This window comes from Pleurodeles waltl, chromosome 5 (genome assembly GCF_031143425.1).
Source record: "Pleurodeles waltl isolate 20211129_DDA chromosome 5, aPleWal1.hap1.20221129, whole genome shotgun sequence".
Classification (NCBI taxonomy): domain Eukaryota; kingdom Metazoa; phylum Chordata; class Amphibia; order Caudata; family Salamandridae; genus Pleurodeles; species Pleurodeles waltl.
Window position 1 is genome coordinate 1,294,643,211 of NC_090444.1, and position 21,099 is coordinate 1,294,664,309.

At 45.9% G+C, this 21,099-nt stretch overlaps 1 protein-coding gene across 1 annotated transcript in view; it reads right to left on the bottom strand.

Moving 5' to 3' along the window:
* MMS22L (MMS22 like, DNA repair protein) overlaps positions 1-20,727 on the bottom strand; it is a 426,716-nt gene extending 405,989 nt beyond the window's left edge. Inside the window, exons 1-3 of the mRNA XM_069235533.1 lie at positions 20,437-20,727; positions 16,121-16,246; positions 2,389-2,441 (exon numbers count right to left, since the gene is read on the bottom strand). Coding sequence (XP_069091634.1) covers positions 2,389-2,441; positions 16,121-16,246; positions 20,437-20,624 — 367 coding nt within the window. The 5' untranslated portion in view covers positions 20,625-20,727. The remainder of the gene's footprint in view (positions 1-2,388; positions 2,442-16,120; positions 16,247-20,436) is intronic.
* Between the last annotated feature and the right edge of the window lie 372 nt (positions 20,728-21,099).

Consider the following 21,099-nt stretch of genomic DNA (forward strand, 5'->3'; position numbering starts at 1 on the left):
ATGAAGGAGGATGGGGAGTTTCACTAGTGCCATATTGATATGTAAATTGTTACACTAAACTAGAAATGGAACAGTGCTGTACCACAACTTGTGTCTCCATACGAGGGAAAGCCTTTGTGACCCCATTAAGCCTGGGCTTATAAACAACACTGAATCAGACAATGGTATATAATAGGGAACAAAATATGGGTTATTACCACATCAGTGAAAAAACCTGAATTAATCACTGGAAAATACCCATTTCTTCTATTTAGAACTCTTTTTGTAATTTATTCTTGTCTTACACAATTTTCACCCTTTACCATAAAAACATATATACAAAACGAACAAGACATAAAACATACCAACATATATTATCATACATGTATTTCAACAAATCTCCTATAACACAAAACTTCAACAGAACCAGATGGTAAGATCACCACCATACTCCAATCTTCCTGCATTATTCAAAAGAAAAAGTGTCTGTAAAACAGTCCTTATCAAACACAGTCCACTTAATGAGGTAGTTGGAACCGCGGGTGGACCAATATCCTTCACCAGTCTTTATCCAATGCAGTTCAATCTCTTTTAGTGTATGTCATTCATTCATTTATTCCACCAAAACTCCTCAATATGTATGTCAATGTGTTTCGGTCATTCAGATTTATTGGCCTCAACAGGACATAGGAAGATAGAGGTGCATCCTTATCCGAAAACGAACTGGTTCAGGTAAAAACTTTTTAGGTGACTCAATATTGCTGTTCCATATAATTATTCCCTTTAAAACAGCAATCAAGGGACTCGAAAGTGCCCCCATACTCTCGCCCCTGTTCTGACTACACGACCCAGCTACGAAAAAGCACTGGAGCGTGCACTTTTACGTAGTCAGATCGCGTAGCCAGAACGGTTTCCATTGCTGACACGCTGTTGTGTTCGTGTTTTTTTTTTCTCTCTCTCACACATCGAAAGACGTTCTGATTCAGGGTGAAAGTATGGGGCACTGTTTTGTTTTCTTTCGCCTGCTCAGGATTGTTTTTTTCCCTGGCTTTCTTTGGACTGAAAAAACACCATTACACAGGCATTCATAACTAATCGCTTGGACTACTGAAATGCTCTTCTGGTCGCTATGAGTGAATCTCTTTAGTCACGCATGCAGGTGGTTTAAAATAGGGCTGCTCAACTGATTTCTCTTCTTCCATCAGGCTCCCCATCAGGTCTGGTATGAGATTGCTACACTGGCTCCCAGCCAGGAAGCCCTGTATTTTACGCTCCTTTGTCGTGCCCATAGAGTCTTGCATGGGGGCAGGCCCGGTCTACCTTCATACAGGTACTAGGCTCTACTGCTCTGCCAGGAGACTTAGATCATCAGATACTGCACTCACTGCTCTTCGCCAGATTCGGACAACTTGAAATGGAAGTTATTCCTTTTCCTATCTTGCACCACAACATTGGAATAAGCTGCCCATGCAGGTTCACTCTGGCCAAAGTTTCACTATTTTTAGGAAATGGCTAAAAACCTGGCTATTTTCATTACTACCTCAAGTAGGTATGCCTTCTACCTGTCTTCCAGGCTCTAGCACCAGGATACTGATGCTGTTCATGCAATAGCAAATGCACATAACATACAACATAATATATAAAGTATAACAGACATATAACATAACAGAACATAAATCATAAAACATAACCACATGATTAGTACATCCTGAAAATAGATTTGAGCACTTGTAGCTTATCTGAAAGACAGTGACTGCAAAAATAGGCATAGAATTAAACAAGACAAAGACATATAATTTTGTCTTTCACATGTTAAAAAGATGTTCACATACCTGAAGAAACAGAAAAGTTATCAGGAGCTTCAACAGCACTGTTTCCCACATTCAGGAACTAGTGCAATGCTATTGAACATACATGTGTCTGTTCTATATAAACATACGCTGCTGACCCCAGTCTTCTAACAATATTAGAAAGATTTGCTCTCATGTGTTGTATGTTAGCAAAGCCTGGTGGAAATCTTCACTTGACAAAAGTCAAAATCAATGAATTTTAACAGGGGTGTGCAGTGCCAGGGGTGAAAGGCAGGCAACACAAGATATAAAGCGGGAGCAGGGGGGCACAGTGGAGAGATGGATGCAACAGGTCAATTCACTGTGTGCAACAGAAAATAGTCCTGATGCAAGAAGAGGAGGGAGCACGGACCCACAAGGAGAGAAAGATAGGACAGAAAGAAGAGAAAAGAGCATGGAGCAAGAAACAGACAGAAGGCTCACCAAGTATCGCTTGTGTAATATACATTAACATTTGCACATAAGCATATTTTTCTATTGTAAAGTAAGACGCCTTCATTACATAAATACAGCCATCAACCATCTTAAGAAAGAAAAAAAAGCTTAATTTAACACTTACCAAAATCGAATGAACTTGTTTCAACAAGTTTTTCCAATTTGTATATATGCTGCCTAATAAAAACAAATAATATGGATTTAAATTTCCAATGTGTTGTTCAACTGCTACAAACAGAGAACAATAAATTATTTGAACCCTTAACATATATTTATTTCCATTTCCAGTTTTTGAGAGCGGAGAGGGCTTTTGATTTGCGTTACTGGTTGACAAAGCAAACTCAAAATTTATTATTCTTTGAGAATATCTTTGACACTTTGATCAAAACCAAATTAAATCTGTGTTTATTCAATATGCTTTAATGTTCCACTTCATTAGTATAGTAACTCTGGCTTGCAGTCTGAAGAAGCAATTGGTATATTTTATTTTCTTCATGTGGTCCAATACCGAAGGCGCATGACCTCCATGAGCGTTAATAAGGGTGCCAGCAGCTTCATGTGTGACAGGCTAGTGCAGCTATCACTCCACAAGGCATTATTTCCCAAAAAGAAAGAAGTCCTACCAAAATTACACATAATTAAACATACACCACATTTATTACACTGCAAACTATAAAGTTAACTTCAACCCACTTTGGAATAAGACCCTACATTGTTTTCTAATCTGCTTCAAAACACGATTTCCAGAAAGGATGCAACAGAAATAAAACAGTGATTTGAAAGGAGGTTCTGAGAACAGATTAAGAGAATGTGTGTACATATACAGGCCATAATCCTGCTTAAAAAGTTAGCACTGGAATACGTTTCTCCAAATTAGAAAAGGAAATGTCTACAATGCCTGATGAGTCCTATAAGTAAGTTACATTTGGGAAGACTTCATAAGATAATACTAGAGGGAATTAATGCATTTGCAGCACTGTGGTGTGACCTCTAGGTAAGATTGCTGGTTTTCATTCTGGTTACTCACGATCACTGCCTAAAATTGAGAAAACCACATAGGAAGACACGTTGGTAAGGAGGGTGCCCAGTGATGCACTCCTGAAGCTTGAGGAGCTAAGAGGGTTAATAAGTTTGAAGGGCTCCCAACAGGTTGGAGAATCAATTGGAAAGTATCATCTAGACGAAAAGGGGCCTCTACACAGGACATCTGTGGAGAAGCCATCTTTAAGGGGGTGCAGTAAACTCACTATGCATGACTTTGAGCTTGTATGCTACAGGCATTTTAGAGGAGGAACTCTAGTGAGATGATCTCCTTTGAGTTAGAACAGTTAAGAGGCAATTTGACCTCTGGAGAACAAAGCTTGGTACTAACACAAGGACAGCAGACTCCTGATGCAACTCCGGTAGAAGGAAGAGAGCCAACAACAGTTCCTCGTCCATGAGAGAATAAAAATAAATAAAAAAACAGCACTAATACGGACTTAATATGAGGAGGAGTTTCCTTCAGGAGTGGCTCACCAGACTATTTGTCCATGTACAAGTCTAACTTTAAGGAACTACTACTAACGTTTGAAAAAACAACCTTCAGAACAGATTCAAAGCAATTAAGCTTGAGTCAAGGACAGACAACAGAGGTAAACATCAACAAGCTGTAACTAGACTATACAGTCATAAAATCTAATGCCCTGTCAAAACTGAATCAATTAAATGAGGATTATTTGGAAGCAGCACAAGAGGTGCATGCATTTAACTAAGCAGAGAAAATTCACCACTAGAAATAACATACTGTTAAATCAGAAGATGATATAAAAGGGTGTTGGTAAAGACCAAGAAAAAAAAAGGTTTAACCATGATGATGTATGTTCAGAAAAACTGGTAGAGGGAAAAAGCCTTCACTGCAACATAGCACAATGGTGATGGCACCTACTTCTCCAATGTAAGTTGGGACTACACAAATAGACACTTACACCACCATTTATATCACTTTGGTGATGGCATCTCCCTATAATAAATACAATTGTATCAATAATAATAGATATATATATATAATTACAGCCCTGATGAAGTCATTGGGATAATCCCAGACGAAACACGTGTTGGCTGGCTGTGATTTCGAAAGTCAAACCATGAAGATCATAATTTTATTTGAACTGAAGAAATTGGGACTTTGAATTTGGACTATACCAAGAATTTGGAGCATCACATCATATTATTTGACTACATTGGATATGAACATTGTTACTCTGCGGAAGGACATTGATATATGTTATTTATCATTTTATTTTCTTGTTGGCAATAATACACACTATATGTATATAACAATATTGACCGGTAAGTATTCTGTTATTTGACCACACACTATTATATATAGTGTTACTATAATATTGATTACTTTGTATGTATGAGTGCCTCTTGTAGTTATCACCATTCTGTAATGCTATTAACCTCGTCCAGTGGTTTATCGTACAATGAAAACGCTATAGATGAGATTCAAGAACTGGCTAAAGTTACTAAATCCAAAACGTATAACAGTGCATGCACAAATACAAGATGATCAGTCATCATTGTCTGGTAAAACCAAAATTTCTGACAAGTCATCTGAAGTTTGTAGGGACACACTAGCAGCAATATCAGTTACATCTCTATTTGAAGACGGGAGAGATCCCCTCCATTTTGTAAATACATTCAACAGTTCTCAAATTGAGGAGTCAGAGTGTTCTTACAAATTCTGTCTATCATAAGGCACAATGAGTGGAATCTGCTTTTACTGTTATGATGAAAATAATGTACTGCATTGGAGGTGACAGCCAAGAATGCCACTTGGCATGACATTTTAGTAGGAGGAAATTAAAACAATTACTGGCCTAAACTCTTGTGATGTGTCATTACAAGTTCAAATTACACATGGAAACTTCCCAACTGATAAATTGTCCTTCCAGTGTAAAGGATTATTAAATCCCAATGGTTCTGAATTTCTTGGTTTTTTAACACTAATGTCCTTGAATTGTAGATGGACATAAACCCCTCCCCTGAGTTACCCACTGTGAGTGAAACTGGCACTCTGACTTTCTTTTGGCACAACACAAGCATGACACTCAGAGCCTTTCTCCAATATCAAGAGGTGAATTCCAATAGAGTACCTCATAACTGACACGAAACTACCACCTATGTACAGGCAATATGTAGGGAGTACTGGCAGCAGCATATACTTTTCATCCCAGTGTGTACATTGAGGGCACACTGTCTGTACGGAACTTGCTAGCAGGATTCCAAGTGTGTCAATGCGAGCCTGCTGTAGTTAATGGGATCTATATTGGATTACCCCTGGTTTTGACATATCACAATATGAAAATGGGATATAACCTCTAGAAACAGTGGAAGTGTATTGTCTGCATTCTGGAACCAGAAGGTGTAGCCGCAGACTTCAAAGTGCTGAAGGGAAGGAGACAGGACAGCATTTAGAATTTCGAGGCGAACCATTTAACTGGGGACTGCTGATTAGTCCTTTCTGAACACTGCAGTCGTGTGAGAATAATAGGGTGGGAGAGCGGGGGGTGATTGAGCAAATTCAGTTGTTAGAGGCCTAGAAGACTGTAGGTAGGGCTTGGACTAGCCTGTTTTGTCTTTCATTGAGCTACATATCTAGGAAGGCTGTTGAGAGACAGGAGCAGAGCTTCACACTGATTTCACTCGTGAGTGGGCATGCCAACATGTAGTCCTGCTGTGAGAGCCATCAACTTACAAAAATAATTGTCAGCACTGCAGATGAGATGAGATTATGCAGAGTGGATCCAAATCCTCTGTCTGGAAAATATGTATAAAAGTGGACCCCCAAAGCTTCACACTTTGTACCCGTTCCAAACTGCATCACTGACCAGTGAATGTGGTGCTGAACTTAATAGTATAAGAGCTGCTGTGATGCAGGGGTGGCATTGCAGATACCTTTTCTCCCCAAGGTACTGGGTGGGAATGCTGCCTGAAAGCTGTACAACTTGCTGAACAAACTGTGGGTCTACCCGGGTCCTGGGGGGCTGCCTGCCGAGAAGGGTAAAGTGAGCACCTTATCCCGCAGGAGAAGTTGACCCAAAGAGGTGAAGCCCAGCAGCAGAGTCCAAGGAAAGGAAGGGCCCAAAAGAAGCAGACTGACAAGCGAATGTGTCCAATCTGAGCTGCTACATGAGCCCTGGGTCTCCCAGCCTCCCTAATTAGAACTTAAGAGTGCCCCTGTAAACTACCATATTGGGCTGCAGGTCCGGGGAAAACCATGCACATGAAAAAGTTCTACAGGCACAAGTAATATACATTTAAATTAAATTTAGAATATCCACCTCCATGCCTGAACAAGCAACCAAGTTCATAAGCAAAGATTCACCGGAGCGTCCACTCCAGCGAGCTTGTGACTGGAATGGGTCAAGAATGGAAAGGCAAGAGTGATAGAATGAGAGTGAGTTTGCATCTCGGCAGAGAGAAAGCTCAGCAAATGTGCCATGCTGGGAAGTGGAATTGTGTAGGGGGGGGGGGGGGGGCAGAGCTAGCCTGCCGGCAAGATGGCCATCACTTTGTGAGGCTCTGCCGGACTTAGGGCATTAAACGTTTATTTCTCCTGCCGTGGCGGTGTTTGAGGGGCCCCCTGGATTACTGTGGTGACTTCGTCTGCCACAGTGTTTATTTTGCGGGAGCTCCCGCGGTGGTGTGGCGGGCTGGCAGTAGGGCTCTGCTCTGCCCGCCTGCGAGAGCTGCCGCTCTGCCGCGTGGGCGGCCGGAGGAGACTTTCGTGTCCTCTGGAGCGGGGCACGTGATGGGCGATATTGGGGGGGGTCCCTCGGCGGTCGCCTCGGGCCACTGACCCCCCCGCGTGAGAGCTGGCCGGACCCGGGTGCGGGGCTCCCGGTCTGGTAGTGGTGGCCGGGTGGCCGCAGCCGTGGGGCCTGGCCGGACAAGGCGGGCCTAGTTGGGGCGCCATACCGCGGCTTGGCAGCGGCGAACGGGGAGCCCTGAGGGCCTCGCGGGAGCGAGGCAGGCGGTGAGTGGTGCCTGGGGGTGTGACCTTCGGCGGTCGTCTGCCTAGGTGGCGGACTCTGCCTGCCCTTGGAGTGGCGCTGTAAACGGCCGTGCTGCTCTGGCTTGGTGGTGGCTGAGGGGGCCCCTGGTTCGGCGCTCGTGTCGGGGTGCAGGGGGGGCTCCCTGTAATTTTTTTTTTATGCTGTGTGCTACTCCGGGGGTCTGGTGACTGGCCCTACGCATTGGAGTCCGCTTGATCGTGCTGCCTGGTCCTGGGCCTTGCTGAGGGGCCCTGGAGCCTGACTACCGGCTGATTTGGGCTGGGGGGAGCCGTTTGTGGTATCAGTGTTGCCTTGGCCTTTTTGGAATTTTGTGAGGCCTGCTGTTACTGTGCTGAGTGGGACCTTTATTGACTGTGGTGGCCGAAAAAGTCACCGATTTGCTGATGACGATGGTGATATGATGGAGTTTTTGGCCGGCCTCTGACACCTTTGTGGAGTCCATTCTGCGCATTGTGGTATTCTGCAACTTACCTGGCTTTAGCTGGTCACTGCCTGGTTGGAGGTTTCTACTGGAAGCCTTGGCTGAATCTTGAACGCTTTGTTTGAATTGTAGGTGCCCCTGGTACTTGAGAGTTTTCTGGAGGCTGACTCCCTGGTGCTGTGCGGTATGGGCAAGGCGGAGCAGCGACAGACGAAGCTCTCATTTGTTGGTGGTAGACGGAAGGGGGGCACCCCGGGACCACCAACTGATGGGGTACAGATGGAGGAGGGGTCTTCAGATGCGTCGGTTCGGTCCATGTTTTTGGATCTCAAGAGAAGTCTGGCTGGCATTGACGCCAAGCTGGACCATTTGACAGAGCAGATGGATCGCATCCGTGCCCTGGTCGATGAGCATGATGCCCGTTTTGAGCAGCTTGAGTCTCGCACTTCGGAGTTAGAGGACCAGGGGCGTGGGGGGAGAGAACGTCTGCTACAGATGGAGCAGGGGCTGGAGGTTATCAGGAATAAGAATGAGGATTTGGAGGCGCGTTCCCGGCGTAACAATGTTAGGATGCTTGGAATTCCTGAGACGACAGCCATGGGTAGAATGGAGGATTTTATGGAGAAGCTGCTTGCGGACTTGTTCCCGGGCGAGCTGTCTCGCCTGTTGGTGGTGGAGAGGGCTCATCATTCTCTGGGTCCTCTGCCTCCCCCCGGAACCCTGCCCCGTCCTGTTATTTTTCGCCTCTTAAACTATCGTGACCGTGATAACGTGCTACGGCTTGCCCGGGAGCGCCGCCCTGTGCTATACGGTAACAAAGAGTTATCTTTTTTTCCTGATTATACTCCAACTGTGCAGGCGGCGCGCAAGACCTTTTTGCCAGTAAAGCGCTCATTGAGTTTGACTGCGGCTCGCTTTTCGCTCATATACCCGGCGAAGCTTTGGATCCAGCATGGTGGCACCCTGCATTTTTTTTTTTTTTACAGACCCGAAGCTGGCGGCCAAGTTTGTTAAAACGCTACCGCGGCGCACTGTAACTGATGGGGCTGGTGATGCTGGATCGGAGCGAGCGACCCTCAGTGACACTGATTGACTGCCCACGCCGCCGTGGTGCTAATAGAACCTGGATCCTGCAGGATGTGCTTGCCGCATCGGACTTAACCCCCTTTTTTGTTTGCAATCGCTATGTCTGTATCTTGTTTGCTCTTTTATGCCCTTCGTCCTTTCTGGTCTGTCTGACTCCGGATGGTCTGGATGGCTAGCTCTCGCTCCTTGGATGAGTCCCTTATCTATGTTATGGACCCCTGTATGTTTGTTTTGGGGGATGGGTGGGGAGGGCTTTGCTTTGACCCAGTAGGGGGTGGAGGAGGGGGGGGGGGGGGTCGGCGTGAGTGGGGGTGGTGAGGTAATTGGTGGGGTGTTTCACTGTTGAATGGAGATGATGTTCTTTTTCTGGAGTGAGTGGATTTGGCGGTTGGCGTCGAGCGGCGCACTGGGGGGGGGGGGCATTGTGAGCGGTTGTTGGTTTATGGCAAGGCCTGATGGCGACAGTTAACTGTATTACATGGAATGTGCGTGGCCTGAATGATCAGCGTAAAGTGCGACTCATGTTTGCTTATCTTCAGCGTCATCATATCGATATATGTATGCTCCAGGAGACGCATTTGGATGGTTCCACAATGCATCGATTGCGAGCTGGGTGGATTGGTGAATGCCATGGAGCGGGATTCTCACGCTATGCTAGAGGAGTGGCGATTCTGATACGTAAGAGGCTGCAGTGGCGAACTCATCATGTGATAGCGGATCCGGAGGGGCGTTATGTGTTGATGAATGGCACCCTGTTGGATCGGCCTTTTCGGCTGGTGTCAGTGTATGGCCCGAATGTCGATGACCACTGTTTTTTTTTTTTTAGGTGTGGCGCCTGATTGCCTCACTGGGGCGTGGGACTGTGCTTTGGGGAGGCGACTTCAGTGTTGTTCTGGACCCCGAGCGTCATCGGGAGAGTGTGGCTAGGCCTCGGCATTCCGCTGCTGCGGCGGCGTTAACGACTGTCATGTGTGATGGTGCCCTGGTTGATTTATGGAGGGCGAAGCATGGGGATAAGAGAGAGGGCACTTGTGTTAATTATGTTCATAGTAGCTGGTCGCGCTTGGATCGTAGGCTGGGCACCCGGGATGTCGAAATGTGGACGCGATCGGTGGAGCATTTGGCTCAGACCCTCTAAGATCACTCCCCAGTCATGCTGCGGCTATCCATAGATGGAGCCCCGAGTGCTGCGTTTGCCTGCCGTTTGCCGCGGGGGGCGCTTCGGGACGAGGTGTTTCGGGGGGAGATTCGCAAGGCCATTGTAAATTTCTTTGCTGAGAACAGCGGGTCAGTAGAGTCGGCGGGAACGCTCTGGGAGGCCTTTAAAATGGACATTCGAGGAGTGTCTTGCCAAGCAGCATGGGGTGCTTCACGCGCTGCGGAGGGAACTGGCCGAGCTGGAGGGGCGGATATCTGAGCTGGAGGTGAAATTGGTGACGGATTGGGTGGGTGAGACGGTTGTGGCTCTACGTGAGGCGGTTTCTAGATATGAGGAGGCTGCTCAGCGGGAAGTCTGTTACTTGGGAAGACACGCTAGAGCCCGGCGGTATGGGGGAAGGGGACAGGGCCGGTAGGACACTGGCGAATCTGCTACGCAAGCCTTGGGCGAGTGGTTACGTGACCGGAATCGATGGGCAGGGGGGTGAGCGGGTACTGAAGGTGTAATGCAGGTTTTTACACTTTATTTTGCAAATTTATATTCTGCTCCCTCTGAGCACAATCTTGACGCAGCGCAGGCTTACTTCTCCGAGATTAGTTTGCTTTGGTTTGAGGAGGCTCACAGGGCCTATTTTGATGAGCCTTTTTCAGTGGAGGAGGTCAAGGCAGTCATCAGTGGGCTGCCTGGTGAGAAGGCCCCGGGTTTGGATGGACTCACCCCTGCCTTTTACAAGGAGTATGCTGATATTGTAGCTCCTTATCTGTTAGAGGTATATGCTGAGGCCCTGGAGACAGGATCTCTCCCTGCATCCTTGAGAGAAGCGTGTTTGTTACGATCCTTAAACCTGGCAAGGACCCGTACAGTTGTGATTCGTATCGACCACTGTCTATGATCAACGTTGAGAATAAAAAACTCGTCAGGCTGCTGGCGCTGCGGCTGCAGCCCCTGATGCCGCGATTAGTGCTCCAGGATCAGTCTGGCATTGTGCCGGAGCGGCCGACGGTGCATAACCTTCGTACCTTATTTGCGGTGTTAGGTGGCCTATCGGCTGGCGACGAGGCTGCTGCTGTGTTCCTGGACACGACTAAGGCGTTTGATTCTTTGGCCTGGCCATATTTGTTCGCACTCTTGGGCAGGGTGGGCATGAGTGCCCGATTTATTAAGTTGATCCGCTTGCTGTATTCGGGCCCAGTCGCGCGACTGCGGCTGAATGGTTGTATCTCGGAGCCCTTTCCTGTGGCCCGGGGTACCCGTCAGGGCTGCCCTTTAGCCCCGCTCCTATTTGCTATTGCTATTGCTATAGAGCCGTTGGCGGCTTATCTGCGACAACATCACAATCATAGAGGTCTGCAGTTCCGGCAGCGGACGATTTTAATTTCGCTGTATGCGGATGATATCGCGCTGTATGTGCGAGAGCCAGGTGTGAATATGGACATCTTGCTGACCGAGGTCGTTTGGTTTGGCGGCTTCTCAGGCATCACGATGAATTGGTCTAAGTCGGTGGTGCTTCCCCTCACTAGTGGCACGGCCCAATGCTCGTCGCGGTATCTGGTAGAGTGGGCGGAGGGCCCGGTCCGTTATTTGGGAGTGTGGCTCAGCTGTGATGTAGAAACTTTGTGGTTTGCCAATTATGGCAGACTGATGGCCTGGTTGGAAGATAGACTGGAGGTGTGGCGCACGCCACCACTTTCGCTTAGTGGGCGCATTGGCATCGCTAAGATGGTTGATTTGCCGAAGTTTTTGTATTTTTTTGTTAACTTGTCGCTGGTGCTTACTGTGAATTTCTTGAGGAGGCTTCGATCTGCTTTGGTGCGTTTGGTGTGGGCTGGCTCGCAGCCTAGGATTTCCTGGGAGAAATTGACGCTGCCGTTCGAAATGGAGGGCCTTGCTGCCCCCGGATTTGGAGCTGCTTTATTATTGCGCGCAGGCCCACTTTGCGTACTTCTGGATTCATCCTATCCGGTATTTGCCCCATGCTGCGCCTGAGAGCGATTTGGTTTGGCCGGACCGGCTGCCGAGAGTTCTTGGCTGTCTGTCTCGGACGTGTGCAAGAGGGGTGGACACTGTGGCGTGTACTTCCAGGGCTTGGGTGGCTTTGGGGTGTAAGTCTGGAATGGGGGTGCTTTTTGCCCCGGCGATGCCAGTGCTGGATGTAGCGGATGAGCGGATGTCTCGTGATGTTCGCCTACGTGAGTTTCTTGAGGCATCTGAGTTGTCACTACTGGGAGCCTGGTTTGTGAATGAGGGTCTGATTGCGCCGGAGGAAGCGCTGCGGGCTGGTACTGACAACCCGCTGCATCGGTTATACCTATTGCGGGTTTACGCAATGCTTCGGGCGCGGTATTCTGATCTCCCAGCTGTCCCCGAGACTTGTCGAGCATTGGAGTTGTTGTGGCGAGCGCAGTCTTCCCGGAGGCTTATTACTCGATTATATGGGTGCATGCAGGAGCTGCGGAGGACAGTGGCGGTGGCGGCTAAGGCTAAACGGGAGCTGGATGTGGGGGAGGTGATTACTGAGGAACAGTGGCGGAGCTGCTGTGCACATATGCAGCTGCTGTCGCCTAATTATAGGCTGCGGCTCATCCATTTTAAAATTCCTGCATCGGATATATTACACTCCTCGTAGTTAATGCGCTATGGGTTTGCGAGCTGATGCATGCTGTGAACGTTGCCATGCACCGGACGCTGACTTTCTGCATCTAGCGTGGCGCTGTGCTGAGGTGCATGCCTTTTGGGAGGATGTGTTCCATTATATTTCTGGAATGACTGGCTTGGTTATACCTTTCTCTCCTGTGCTGGCGCTGCTTGGGATGCTGGATGGGGTGCCATCGGCTTGGAGGCGACTGGTGGGCATGTTGCTTCTTCTGGCAAAGAGAAGGGTGGCAATGTGTTGGGGAATGGGGAAGAGGTAAGGTGCCGCGTAGGGCTGACTGGTTGCACGATACTGCATTCTGTCAGGACCAGATGACAATTTTCTGGGAGCTGGCCCCTGCAAATTCTCGTCCTAGAGATATTTGGGCACCTTTCCACGCTTTTTTGGACTCTCAGGATAGACTGGAGTGAGATGACGCTTTATGGGTCACGTCGCATTCTGGCTTTGCTTGGATCGGCTGCGATACCCTGTGCGTTGTGTACGGAATGTTGGATAGTGGCCGCTGCTAAGTGTGCTTGCTCTGCCGCCTCCACTTTGTTGGTTGATTTATGTTGGATATGTTTGGGCCCGCGTGAGTGCTCGCAAGGTCTATTGCTGTGGTGTGCTTGATATCGCTATGTTATTGGATGGTCGAGAGGCTGCTGGTGTTCGTCCAACTTCAATGGCTGAGATTCAAGTTTATTGTACTTTGCCTCTGATGGCCTCCTGTGATTTTTTTTATACACTACAGCATCTCACTTGTTTATTGTACTGCTCACAGGGCGGTTTTGGTTGTTGTATTGTAAACTTGCAAAAATAAATAAACAAAAAAGACAGGAATTGTTGAAATTATACTTCTCGCTGTTTGCTGGATGTTGTTGGTAACTTGTTGTCCCATAATACCAGAGCCTGTTCCTTCAGGAGAAGGAGAGGCCATCCGCTGATTCGTACTGGCAGCCCCAGGAAGCGCTATATAGGGCCTCCCTTCACCGTGGCACGGGTCTCGCTTTTTGCGGAAGTATTTGGGAACTCGCTGCCCCATAACACCTGGGCCTCTGTCTGCAGGAGCAGGGGCTGCCCGAAGATTCCCCTGGCTGCTCCTGGAAACGCTATATAGCAAAAGGTCCAGCTAAATGCCATCACGTTACTGAATATCAGCGAATAGAGCATTCTGAAGGGATTTACAACTTTGGGCTGAAAGGAGGCAAAGAGAATCTGGGTTGATTTGTGGGGTGCAGAGTCAACATGTTTTTTTATGTTGGATAAAATTATCCAGAGCATCTTGGTGTTGTCGCGCAACAAGGCCCTGGGCCTGAAGGGATACCTTCTGATTTGCTTTTGGATGAAAATGTGACCGGGGTCCAGCCCTGATGATGGTCCTTAATGCTGCTATGAAGGAGAGCACACCGCCCTCGTGGTTCACGGCTGTAATCGTTCTGGTTTTTAAGAAGGGGGACACGGACAATCTCCAGTGCTCCTGGGCAATTTCCCCGATTGATCCTGTGGTGACGGTACTGGAGAGAGTACTTTAAATAGGCTGATGCTATGGAAGAAGAAAATAATATATTTTCTGAGGTACAATACGGTTTTAGGCCAAGCAGATCAACAACCGACTAAAGCCTAAATTTATATTTAATTATTAACAAGTATACTGTTGCACGCCCGAGTCAATTCGTCTGGAGTTCTAGGACCTCATGCCCGCTTTGACAGCGCGAACCGTGAGAAGTTGTGGAGCCTGCTTCTCACGTTAGAGGTGGACCCAGATATTGTGTTTCTTTCTAGTGATTTACATGCCCAAAGCTCAACCCTGGCACTCTCAGGGCATACCTTGCACCCAATCTTTCAGAACTAGCAGGGGTATTCGCTTGGGATGTATTCTTGCCCATTTTTTTTGTTTAAGTTAATGGATTAAAACAGGCCCTTCTTTCGGTCAAGGCGAACTCCCAAGGGTGCGGATGAAATTGTTCCCAGTTCTACTGTATGCCAATGATAGTGTCCTCATGGCATGGTCCGGTGTGGGTTTACAGCTATTACTGGACAAGTTTGCTGTATAATGGCTAGCCTGGACCTGGTAGTAAATGTTAAAACGTTGCCATGTGATGGTAATTGGCCCACAGTCCACCAGCTCAAGAACGTTTAAGGTGAGAAACTATATATTGACCAAAGCTCTGGTTCTCTCATATCTTGGGACCTGATTGATTTGAATAAAAACTTGAAGCCCCTAATTGACATTAGGAAAACGGAGCTTATTAAGGATACAGTTGCAGTGGCAAGTTTTGACAGAGGCTGTGTTCCAGGCCCCCTGGCGTTTTAGCCAAAGTTTATAAGGCTAAATGTGTCTCTAAGATTATATATGGCAGTCAGGTGAGGGGGATATACTAAAGTTGATCATATCCAGTCTGATTTTAAGGCATAAGTTGCAGGTCCCCAAAGACACTAAGACTTTCTCTGTTCATAAGGATCTAGGAGTAAAATACATAGAAGGCTTAATTGCTTTTAGACCACTGTTTTGTTGGATCAAGGTCTGGACCAGGGAGGAATCTCAGCTAAACAGGCTGATCCTCTCCAATTGCCTGTCCCTTGACCCCGTGAAAAGATCACTTGGATCGCATAGGTGAAGGCCAATTATAAAAGTCTGGGATGGGTAGGGGGGATGTATTCTATAATCCTCAGTCCCTGCGCCCTTTGGAGCTGAAGTGGGTGTGATATCAGTTCTTAGAACATAAATCATCACAAAGAGAATAGATAAACCTGATGAAACCTATGGCACAGGGGCACATGCTTTTTAAAATGGTCCAGTCTATGGAACTGCATTTATCCATTGTAACAAGTGATAGGGACAGATTTCTGTCAACAAGATACAGATTTAACATGTTGCGTAATCTGCTGGCCTCCCCTAGTGCATGGAGCCTGTCTGGCACTTTTGGGCCTTGCGGCTGCGACAATGTGTCTCCATAGGACACCCTATATTTTAAGATGTTAAGTAGATATTTTAGCTCACCGAGAATAATGTTTATTACATCACTACTGAAATACTTTAATTGTATTTAAGTCTGACTTGCTCTTATGTTCCTTCAGCTTCTACCTAATCTACATGTTATATTCATAATTTCCTGCTTTTTAAGAATTGTGTTAGGATTGAGGCACTGTAGGCCTGATTAATTTTGTGACCGTTATTGGAGGAGTTTTTTACTACCTGTATTTATATTGAGGGTATGCTGTTTCATGCTTGATATGTATGTATTATGACACACTGTTCTTTTTATGGTTATGAACATAACTGAATAAAGATTTACTACTGCTAAACGTGTTCTTAAAATCTACCTTGTCAGGCACACACACAATACCAGTAGAGGATATTCATTGGCAGCAAATCTGACAGAAATGTAGAGGCCTTGAAGTATCTGTATCAAAGAGGTACATGCACAATTAGTCTTTCTTCTACACAATAACCAGTTTAAACAGATGTATTTTAAAACAGATAATATATGTCACCGTAATAAACCGAAGAGAAGCCTTGTAGAGTCAACCAATGAAGTTTCCGTGACCCATGGAAAGCCAAATAATTCGACTGTGTCTGTTTCATAGTCGGTTGGGAAAGGGTCGAGTCTAAGCAAGAGCCTGAAAAAAAATATATCCATGTCATACTCACTGTAAATTGACAACCATGTGCACAGTATGATCTTCTGCAGCAAGCTACAAGGAAGACATTTTAACAACGAATATTTATATACCCACCACTGTCATGTATTTATTAAACAGTATGAGAGCACTCACACCCAAATTTAACCCCTGCTGCACCTGTCACTCTGATAATGTATAAAGCGTTGACCCGTAACTCAGCAAAGATATTCTTTAGATCATTTAAAATTAGCATGACTTCTCTAGGTGGCTGGTCAGTCTGTCAAGGCACAATTTCATAGCAAACCCTAATCAACTAAGCAAATGCCAACAATATAAGCAATTATAGAACAGAAGAAGAGTTTCAAAGGAACAATGGGAAGAAGCCATGTCGACTTTACCAGACCAGAGTACCCAAAAGGCCTATTGCATCAATTTTGCATCAAGCTTGAAGGTTGCGAGACTTGTTTAATTACTCACAATTCTATTTTGGTTACTACCTTTACTCCTCTCCAGGTAATATTGGGAAAGCGTGGCAAATGTGCAATAATTGATCACATATTTAAAGCTACAATTAGCCATTTGGTGCCTGAGGAGAAGCACAACATGATAGTACCTTTTATTTTTTTATAACCAACTTTTACTGGCTTTTTCCGTAATTATGTCAACATACACTGTTACAAGCATTCCAAATATCCCAACATTTAATGAACAACACACATCAGTACAATCATTCTACTAACCCCAAATAGTCTCACCACTTTCCCCAGACTCAGCAGTGCTTATAGGGGCAGCCTTGTGGCACATATATAGGCTCTTCGTGTTTAGCACACCAATCCATTGCTAACCGTCATACTACAATGAAGGAGTTGCAGATTTCCAGTGAACTGAGATGCCCCTTTTGGTGATCATATTTCTGATTCCAACTTATGTATGTTTTCCTCAAACGCCTCCGAAGTCCTCGGGGATCTCCAACATTGTCACCTTGGGTGACGGTTCCACCACTCTGCCTAGTATTTCTGATAGGATAGTAAAGATTCTCCTCCAATAAGGTATGATAGTGGACCATACTCAGACTACAGGAAAGAAGTCTCCTTCTCCTGTCAAGCAGCGGAAGCATGTGCATCTAGGGAGTTTGTTTGTCCATCAAAGCTTCCAACTCATAATGTAGGTAGCATGTAAACATTTAAGCAGTATGAGCAGGAGCTGAGTTGAAAAATACCAAACAGCCTCGGAGCCATGCAAGCACCTCTCCAGTCATAATAGTCCAAGCGGCCCAGCCATGCCTTCTATTTTGGCTTCTGCCCAAGCAAGAGAGCAAGTGAATTGGTGATCAATGAATTATAAATCTGGTATAATGCCGGCTTTGGCGAACCACGCATCACAGCTTGCCAGCCACCCGTAGTGAGACAGGCGAGTCTACTATCTTTGTTCTGGTTCAGACAGGACCTGGCCTAGGAAACATGTACATCTTGGGGATTCCATGTACATCGTGCATCGCAGAGCCAATTTAACATTTTAAAACATACTGTAAATGTCAAGCAATTTGAAATTGGGGGCTAAAAATTAAATTAGTATCCTCAGATGCATTGGTCGGAGCAGTGCAGGTGCATCAAATAAAATAGAGTATGGATGATGTGTGGCTTCAATTGAATTTAGAAATGCTTCAACTTTCTTATCAAAATGATAATTTGTATTTGTTTGCAAATTAAATAAAATGTGTTATCATGTGTGTATGTGTTTGTTTCTGTATTATGCATTTTAAATCATCAACAATGTTTAGGTTGGGAGCCCCAGCTTTGAGTAATGACTCAGTGGGGGGGGGGGGAGGGGGTCCCTGGCTTCCGGTAATGATTTATTGGAGGTCCTTGGGTTCCAGTAATGATAAAATTGAGGTCCACAGATGTCAAAAGGTTGGGAACCACTGATTTAGATACTTAATAAATTGTTCTGGTGGCCTTCTTGTGAACCTTCAATGACAACATATCTCCCAAGTGGGTCTGAGCTGGACATGGAGACAAGGAGGAAGTTCTTATGCAGAAGGATCACAACCCCTTTGGAGTATCTCTGTCCAGCATGATATACACTGTCATATCCAAATCCAATGTGATAAGACCACATGGTGCCCAGTAGGTCCAAGCCTCGAAAAACTCTACTCACCTATGCGCTATGGCACGTGAGATTTTATCAGGGCAAGCTATTCCTAGGTCCTACAGACCCGCTCAGTCTAGTGACTAAAGCTTGCAAAAAAAGGTCTTTGTTAATCAGAAAGTGAATGAGCAATAATGACACTTCAAAATCTTGTTTTTATCTTGATACATTTGTTGTCCATTCAAAGACATAGGACAAATGTCAGTGTTTTATTTTTTTTAAACAAATTACTGCTTATTTTATCATTGAGATTGGCATTTGCGTTTCTTCCTCTGACTGCAGTTATAGGATTTTGTAAAATGATCTGAAAAGGCTATTGGATGATAGTACAAATATTTCAAAATACATCAATTAGCAAAGCACATTATTTTTATATTTCAGAAGTGTAATGGAAACAAAGATCGTAAATAGGACCAAAACAAATCAGAACACTTGGCTTGGTGATGTGCGAATAATAAACAGTTGTAGAAACCCAACAGGCCAAACATTATCATTTCTATGCTATATAGTTTTATCAGTAAAACTGCATATCAGTGGGAAGGTTTTTAGCTATTTCAATAGAAAATGTGCTGACTGTAAATGACTGTGTGCACTCACATCATACTTTAGTAACATATTTATTAGAAGTAAGAGTTTTTAAAAATGAACTGTAAAATTGTGCTGTCCCTGCTTGGATATGCTGTTAGTGAACTAAGAGGCAAATTATGGGTCATGTGTACCCTAAATGGGGTTAGATTCTTATTACACGTGGAGCACAAATGTAGTTTTCTAAATCACACAAAATAGCTTTTCGTAAAGCAGACATGCAGAACTCACATTTGAAGTTGCTCTCATATGATGATAACAGAGATTAAGGAGGCTCAGTGAAATTAAATATTTTCCCAAGATCACATAAATTTAGACCAGTTTATGGGTCAAGAGCATTACAGTCAGGTTGCTTAGTTTATTTAAGTCACTAAACCTACATGTGTGGTAACATTTTTATGATTCTTCGAGGCCTGCAGTCTGTGTTGTTGTCACAATATGCAGTGATGCCCCTGTGTGGTACCCTTTTTGCTTCTGATGGCTGATCCTCTCCTGCAGTACATAACTGGCTGTTGGCCATCCTACAATGGCCCCTCACACTGCTGTCCATAGTGAAAAATGATCCTCTAACTGCTGACTGTGCTACCCCAGGCCAGTTGTCAAATAAGTAGGCTCTGCGTGCTGGGTATAGTGTATTTGTTTACCTGAAAGCAGTCAATGGGCAAACAAGGTAGAGTAAGGGTAAACAAAATGCAGTGTTGCCCATCCTTAGGCTGCTGTCCATAGTGTACAGTAGTTCCCCCAGCCACAAACTGTGCAGAGTTGCCTATGGCTGGCAACCACCCAGCAAATCGACTGTGAGCGTGTATGGGTGATTAACGCGCCGAGCATGGAAGATGGGCCTTCTTATATACAAGGATCACAACCCCTCTGGAGTCTCTGTGTCCAGCATGATATACGCCGTCATACCCAAATCAGGTGTGAACACTCTGCAGTGTTGCCAGTGGCATAGCCAGGGTGTCGTAGGTCCAAGTTCAAAAAATGAAATGGCCCCTTTGCTGCTGTTTGAACTGTGAAATATAGCAATAATCAAGATTCGGTGGGGCAACGCACCTGTGGCTGCAAAGTATGCGGTTCTGATCATGCTTCAGTCAGGACGGTGTTGAGCAGTTGTACCCCCTTGTCGCAAAGCATGCATAGCAGCTCTAGCAACGACTACTGGTCAAGTTAAACAGTGCTGCCGATGCTCATTAAGCAGCTTATTGCTCCCCGGCCCTTGTCAGCTGTGCTGCCCTGTGATGCTGCTGGCCAAGCTTAGTACTCTTGCAATGAACTGTTCATTCTACTGTTGTTCGCCGCAGGGGAGGGTGGTGAAGTGGAACGAATACGTGCAAAGTTCACTCTTACTACTACTAGCTCCTGGCCATGCTTGCCTAAACAATCGTCGCGTGCTATGTGCACTAATGTGGTTCTCGTTGCTTATACATTGCAGCGGCGTCCTCCGATTCCCTCACCTTTTGAAGCAGCCGTTAGCCAGGTAAGAATCTGGAGAGAAGTGCCTGGTCCCTTCCCTACCCTGGACGCAGGAGCAGAAGCTAGGAGCTTTTCTGTGGCTGCCGTCATGCTGCGAGTCAAAATCCAGGCTCTCTGGTAAAAAGGGGGAGTCGGGCGGGGTCAGAGAGCCACCGAACTCTTCTGCCATTGAAGCGATGGATATCTCCTTGTAAACACCCCGGGTTGCAGAGAGTAACTTCAGCCTTGAGTACAGCTTCCAGGATCCCGCGCTCCAGACGCTCCGCCCACTCCCCCGACCAAAGGGGCGGCATCAATGTATGTGACGTCATCGCGTTCGTGCGTCTTTTGACAGACCGGCGATGGCGTGTGACGATCGTGTCCTGGGTAGTATATCACTCTACATCGGCTGTCGGAAAGAACCTTTAACTTTGGCGTCCGATTATTGTTTCACCGCCATAGTACAGAGCAGGAGAGGTCGCCTTTCTTGGGGTTTCAATTAAAAACTGTCGAGAGAGTTTTGAAAAAAATGGAGGTGGGGGCAAGGCATTTTCTCCATTCGTCTGTATTGAAGCAGAGACAATTTTGGGCGAGAGACCCAAACTTGATACGTGAAAAACCTGGAGACTCTCGCTTGAATCTGGTGTCTTGGAGAAAAATGCCGG